Source organism: Dendropsophus ebraccatus, chromosome 7, assembly GCF_027789765.1.
Source record: "Dendropsophus ebraccatus isolate aDenEbr1 chromosome 7, aDenEbr1.pat, whole genome shotgun sequence".
NCBI classification, from domain to species: Eukaryota; Metazoa; Chordata; class Amphibia; order Anura; family Hylidae; genus Dendropsophus; species Dendropsophus ebraccatus.
Window position 1 is genome coordinate 147,862,449 of NC_091460.1, and position 7,359 is coordinate 147,869,807.

A 7,359-nucleotide genomic window follows, 5' to 3' on the forward strand; every position below is an offset into this window, starting at 1 on the left:
TAGTGACCTTATATACTGTACATAAGGTTTTATCATCATAGTAAGGTAGTAGTGACCTTATATACTGTACATAAGGTTATATCATCATAGTAAGGTAGTAGTGACTGTATATACTGTACATAAGGTTATATCATCATAGTAAGGTAGTAGTGACCTTATATACTGTACATAAGGTTTTATTGTCATAGTAAGGTAGTAGTGACCTTATATACTGTACATAAGGTTATATCATCATAGTAAGGTAGTAGTGACCTTATATACTGTACATAAGGTTATATCATCATAGTAAGGTAGTAGTGACCGTATATACTGTACATAAGGTTATATCATCATAATAAGGTAGTAGTGACCGTATATACTGTACATAAGGTTGTATTGTCATAGTAAGGTAGTAGTGACCGTATATACTGTACATAAGGTTGTATCATCATAGTAAGGTAGTAGTGACCTTATATACTGTACATAAGGTTATATCATCATAGTAAGGTAGTAGTGACCGTATATACTGTACATAAGGTTATATCATCATAGTAAAGCAGTAGTGACCTTATATACTGTACATAAGGTTATATCATCATAGTAAGGTAGTAGTGACCGTATATACTGTACATAAGGTTGTATCATCATAGTAAAGCTGTAGTGACCGTATATACTGTACATAAGGTTGTATCATCATAGTAAGGTAGTAGTGACCGTATATACTGTACATAAGGTTATATCATCATAGTAAGGTAGTAGTGACCGTATATACTGTACATAAGGTTATATCATCATAGTAAAGCAGTAGTGACCTTATATACTGTACATAAGGTTATATTGTCATAGTAAGGTAGTAGTGACCGTATATACTGTACATAAGGTTATATCATCATAGTAAGGTAGTAGTGACCTTATATACTGTACATAAGGTTATATCATCATAGTAAGGTAGTAGTGACCGTATATACTGTACATAAGGTTATATTGTCATAGTAAGGTAGTAGTGACCGTATATACTGTACATAAGGTTGTATTGTCATAGTAAGGTAGTAGTGACCTTATATACTGTACATAAGGTTATATCATCATAGTAAAGCTGTAGTGACCTTATATACTGTACATAAGGTTATATCATCATAGTAAGGTAGTAATGACCTTATATACTGTACATAAGGTTATATCATCATAGTAAGGTAGTAGTGACCGTATATACTGTACATAAGGTTATATCATCATAGTAAAGCTGTAGTGACCCTGCATTGGGCCGTCACTTGCAGCAGAACAATCCAGATATAGTGTACGTCTTCTGCCATTGTGCCATCATTCTCACTGAGCTTATGTGATATTTTTTCTTCTTCTCGGCAGGAGCTGACAATGGCGCAGGATTCCCCAAGAAGCGCGGCTGCGGAAATCCCTGTAACCAGCAATGGAGATTTTGACGAAAATGTACAGCACAATTTTACCATGGTATTTCTTTATATACATGGAGTAGCATGATTGGTATATAACCTGTATATCCTTCCTTCATAAGCTGATTGTATTGTCGAAATCGCCCTGTATGGGTCTCGGATGTAGTACACAGAGGATACACAAGGGTGGCGCTGTTTCTCATTTGAAAGAAAGCTTTGTCTGCTCCCCTGTTTCTCCAAAAATAGTCAGTCAGCGCTCCCAGGGCTCGGCTATGGGATGGGACTCCATTGAGGTCACATAGACAAAGAGTAGGCATACAATGGCTCCCAACTGTCCTGGACAAGTGCCCCACCACCTGCTGCCACCACAGGGCAAACTCTGCTCACATGCGTCCGAAGTACAGGGGACTGGTGTGGCGTATAGAGGGGACTGGCGTGGCGTATAGAGGGGACTGGCGTGGCGTATAGAGGGGACTGGCGTGGCGTATAGAGGGGACTGGCGTGGCGTATAGAGGGGACTGGCGTGGCGTATAGAGGGGACTGGCGTGGCCTATAGATAACTGAACACAACATTAAATCTGCTGCGGATCCTGTACGTGTGAACGCAGCCTTAAAGGGGAACTTTAGTTTTGTACGTTGTGATTTTTTTTTTAAATATAAAAGTGCACTGGTTGGAAAAAGAACAAAAGATGCCAAACGTCTGATAGAAATCATGGTGTGGGGTGGGGGTCCTAAAAGTAAAATACAATAAAGGCGTGATGTTACCCCAAAATGTGGCCGCACCGTGATAAATCTGACAGCATGGAGTGCCGTCCGCTGTGGCATCTCTTACATTTTACTGGGACACTTGTAGAATGCAATATAGATTATAATAAAGTGTGTGTGTATATGTGTATATATATAAAAAGCTGAGCCTCTGAAACAATGCGTAAGCGTCAATCTCTATGGGCAGCGACTGGTTCTGCAGCTATTCAGGATCGAACCTCTCTAAATATTCCTGGTTCTGTGGCAGCATCTCTGCCAAATAAAGTACCCTGTGCCGCGTGTCCGGGCTCCGCAGCAGCCAGAAGAGCTGGACTGCCAATGCTAGATGAATGGCCGTCTATCGAGAGACGTGGCAGAAGGTGACGTGCACAGAAAGCTCAGCACTGCCCCATTATCTGCTGGACACATCCACAGTACGCAGCTCATCTTCTTTTTGGAATTTAGAGATTTTCATTTTTTAAACAGGAATTACTTAAAGGGGAACAGATACAGATATGTTATACAGATACAGTTATACAGATTTGTATTTAGTTTTGTTTCAAAATCTTATCAGCTGCTGTATGTCCTGCAGGAAGTGGTGTATTCTCTCCAGTCTGACACAATGCTCTCTGCTGCCACCTCTGTCCATGTCAGGAACTGTCCAGAGCAGGAGAGGTTTTCTATGGGGATTTGCTGCTGCTCTGGACAGTTCCTGACATGGACAGAGGTGGCAGCAGAGAGCACTGTGTCAGATTGGAGAGAATACACCACTTCCTGCAGGACATACAGCAGCTGATAAGTACTGGAGATTTTTTAAATAGAAGTAACTTACAACCTTCTATAACTTTCTGACACCGGTGTATTTGAAGGAATTTCTTTGTCTGGAGAACCCTTTTTACCGTCCATACTGTATAAAAATCTTTTTGGCCATGTTGTTCCAGCTCTTGTGTCGGTGTCAGGAGGTATTACTGGGTATGTACTTGTGTTTGTCGGTACGGCAGCGTACTCTCATGGTCTGACATGAACACACCTGTATGTGTCTGATGGCTGCGGTTTCCTCCGGCGCGGTTGTTTCCTCCCACAGTTACTAGATATTAGATGGTAATCGGGGCGAGCAGGGACTGATAATACTGATGACTGCCTCCCCCGTACACCGCCGCAGGACATGTCAGCACTCTGTCAGTCACCAGCGCAGCTTCCCCACAATAACACGATTTGTTGAGTCTCGGGAACGTTGTTTATGTTCTGCCAAGTTTTTCCAATTAATCACGGAGCGTTAATGGAGCGTTCACGGTTTCCAGTGTGTTTTGTATTCAGGTGAAGACTGGAGAAGTAAATTACAGATCTCTGACACCTTCTGGCACCAGTTGATTTGAAAGTATTTTTTTGTGAACTACTCCTTTAAATGGAGCGATCTCCACCTTCTCCGGACCTGAATCCTGTAGAAAACCTACAGGGTCATCCGAGTCTCGTAACTGAGTAGCCCAGAACCTCCATGAGCTGAGGGGCGCCCCCGGGAGAGGAGCGGGATGTGGTGCCCTAGAAGACGATAGATCCATTTGTGAACAGCACCAGACGTCATTGTCAGGGTGTAATTGGTGCTAAAGACGGCGTGACAAGTTATTGTGACATTGACATGTTTTGTGGGGCTGTAGTGGCCGCTGGCGTCTGGGTATAGCGTGGGGCTGTAGTGGCCGCTGGCGTCTGGGTATAGCGTGGGGCTGTAGTGGCCGCTGGCGTCTGGGTATAGCGTGGGGCTGTCTCTGGTGGCGTGGGGCCGTAGTCTCTGGTGGCGTGGGGCCGTAGTCTCTGCTGGCATCGGGGCCGTGGTCTCTGCTGGCGTGGGGGGCGTAGTCTCTGCTGGCGTTGGGGCCGTGGTCTCTGCGGGCGTGGGGCCGTGGTCTCTGCTGGCGTGGGGGCCGTAGTCTCTGCTGGCGTGGGGGCCGTAGTCTCTGCTGGCGTGGGGGCCGTAGTCTCTGCTGGCGTGGGGGCCGTAGTCTCTGCTGGCGTGGGGGCCGTAGTCTCTGCTGGCGTGGGGGCCGTGGTCTCTGCGGGCGTGGGGCCGTGGTCTCTGCTGGCGTGGGGGCCGTAGTCTCTGCTGGCGTGGGGGCCGTAGTCTCTGCTGGCGTGGGGGCCGTAGTCTCTGCTGGCGTGGGGGCCGTAGTCTCTGCTGGCGTGGGGGCCGTAGTCTCTGCTGGCGTGGGGGCCGTGGTCTCTGCTGGCGTGGGGCCGTAGCGGCCGCTGGTGTTGGCTTTTTTTTACCCCAGTAAATAGTCTGAGATGAGGGAATCCCCCTTTTGCATGTTTGTACGTAAACGCGCTACATTCATGATATATTATCACCATAGCTTTTTATGTTTTCCATACATTTTCCCCGCACGCCATATCCTACATTTCTGTGAGTAGCGTCTGTTGTTTGGCCACTCAGAGTATCGGCCGATACGTCTCAGAACCCAGGTGTCAGACTCCAGCCCTCCAGCTGTTACACAACTACAATTCCCATCATGCTTGGGTTGCTAAAGCTGTGGCTGTCCTGACATGATGGGAGTTTATCTGCAGTGGGAGGGCCGGAGTCTGACCCCCTGTCCCAGAATCCCCTTCCATTTCTCCGCCCCTGCCTCTTCTGCTATATTCTCGGCTTCCTGCCACTTCTCCTGCTCCGTGTTTCCACACCAGGACACTACATATAGACACACGTATCTGCACACAGTGATGTCACCTGCTTACACTATTATCTTAGGTTTTCTGGGACTGATTGTAATTTTATATAAATTCTGTTACACGAGGTTTTCTCTTCTATTGAGGGGTTAATGACGTCTGTGATTATATTGGATAAGGTGTCCTTAGTGCCTCCTCCGCCTGAGATGTATGCCGGCATGATGTGCAGCTATAGTGAGACACAGATCCCGTGTTACACACCCACTAATCCCGCTTGTGCACCTCGGCACTGCCGCTCAGACATCCAGACTCCGGATCACACAATAATCGCTCCCATTGCACTTGGCTGCATCCATGGCGTCCTGTCAGTCACAGGGGAGCGAACCCACGGCCAGCACATGCTTCTCACAGGCAAAGCGTCTTCATCAGGGCACTGTGGGGAGTGGCAGCTGTAGTAGGTGCAGCAAGGCCGGCAGTGATGCAATGGCTGGGACCTCGTATCTGATGGCCGCAGGCTCCATCACCCCCACACGGCTTATTACAGCTCTTCCCAGCTTATCTGTCTACTATGTAGATATATTATTTAGTGCCCCAAAACAAGATGCTGTTTAATTACAACATTATAAAAGTGGGATTTCATGTAATTTCGGGGTAGGCAATTCATCTTTTTAGCTCTTCTTTTCCTATAACACGATGCTCAGGGGCGGACCTATCACTTGTGCAGCCTGTTCAGCTGCACAGGGGCCCAAGCCAATAGAGGGGCCCGCCAGGCTCAGACTCTAAAGTGTCAGTGCAGTATGGCACATGTCTGTAGTGGGCCCCCCAGGCGGCATCAGCACCCGGGAAGTGTGGGCCCCCCAGGCGGCATCAGCACCCGGGAAGTGTGGGCCCCCCCCATGCTCTTGTGGGGCCCCTTTTAGTGACTGGATTCTGTGCCTGATCAGGGCTGGTTCTCCTCTCTCCTCCTGCATGCTGCTGCTGACACCCCCTCATATACTCCACTGTCCGGCATACCTTGTATGAGGAGGAGAGGAGAGAGCATGTGATGACAGACCCCCCCCCCCTTCCTATACTCCACTGTCTGGCATACCTTGTATGAGGAGGAGAGGAGAGAGCATGTGGTGAAGAGGAGCAGCAGCAGCTCTGACAGTGACTCCTTATTGTCAGTGTGTCTGTCAGGCTGCTTGAAGTTGTAAGAAAGAGGGTGGACTGTGTGAGGGAAAGAACAGAGCCCCCTCCCCCCCCCCTTTCTGGTGCTGTAAGTTTTATTGTAAATTTATGACTTCTAGCCAATATCTGTGCCCTCCCCCCTGCAGCATGGCTGTTTTTTTTTCCTCTTTCATCTTCCTGTAAGCAGTCACACACAGTACATGTCTCCCACCTGTGCGGCCACACACAGTACATGTCTCCCACCTGTGCGGCCACATACAGTACATGTCCCCCACCTGTGCAGCCACATACAGTACATGTCTCCCACCTGTGCGGCCACATACAGTACATGTCCCCCACCTGTGCGGCCACATACAGTACATGTCCCCCACCTGTGCAGCCACATACAGTACATGTCCCCCACCTGTGCGGCCACATACAGTACATGTTCCCCACCTGTGCAGCCACATACACAGTACATGTCTCCCACCTGTGCAGCCACATACACAGTACATGTCTCCCACCTGTGCAGCCACATACACAGTACATGTATCCCACCTGTGCAGCCACATAGACAGTACATGTCTCCCACCTGTGCCCCAACAGTGATTAAGGGCCCATGTGTTCTATCCCCTATTAGTGCTGTTCTGGGGTCACTTCCACACTCTGAGCTATATACTCCCATCCCCCACACAGCATCCAGTGTATAATGCACCAAGGACCCTCCAAGCACAACAGCTGCAAACACTACAACTCCCAGCATTTACTGCAGTCTGAAGTCCTCAGGATGTGCTGGGATTTGAAGTACAAATGAGCAGACAATTTAAGGGGTTGTCCTCTCAGAAACTACAACTCCCAGCATTCTCTGAGAGCTTCATAAGTGTAAGGCATTCTGGGATTTGTAGTTATTGTTGTTCTGAGAGTTGTGGTCACAGATACATCAGTACAGGAGGGGACCAGGCCAGCATGTCGCTTCTGACGGGTTCTTTATTTGGGTGCCCCCCATGATCAGTTCTATTGGTGGCCACAGGTGTCCCAGTCCCACACTGGGGCCAGCACAGACTGCAGTACAGTCCTCTAGTGGGCCCTGACATCTGTGCTGTACTATAGGGCCTCCCGAGGAACCAGGACACATGTACCAGATACCGGGCCTACATATGTGTGTGCACCTTCAAGGCCTAAAGGTGGAGAAACGAAAGGGTTATGGGGCCCAACACATTGTTTGCACAGGGGCCCTCTGCATAGTGTCTGTAATGGCTTTCCTGTAGCCGGGCGGGTACACGTCCCATGATGGGATCGGATATCGCACTATTACTGGATGAGATCACACTTTCTGATGAAATAGTCATAAATAGAATATTATTCATGGTAAATATAAGACATCGTACATAAACATCTACTAGATAACCCTGCTTAGCAT

At 48.0% G+C, this 7,359-nt stretch overlaps 1 protein-coding gene across 6 annotated transcripts in view; it reads left to right on the top strand.

Annotated features, from left to right (window-relative positions):
* ARFIP1 (ARF interacting protein 1) overlaps positions 1-7,359 on the top strand; it is a 65,063-nt gene that overhangs the window by 20,470 nt on the left and 37,234 nt on the right. For 5 of the 6 annotated variants that reach the window (XM_069978699.1, XM_069978703.1, XM_069978700.1 and 2 more), the window contains one exon: positions 1,345-1,446. In XM_069978699.1, the coding sequence (XP_069834800.1) occupies positions 1,345-1,446 (102 nt within the window). The remainder of the gene's footprint in view (positions 1-1,344; positions 1,447-7,359) is intronic. The other variant, XM_069978698.1, reaches the window with a different exon arrangement.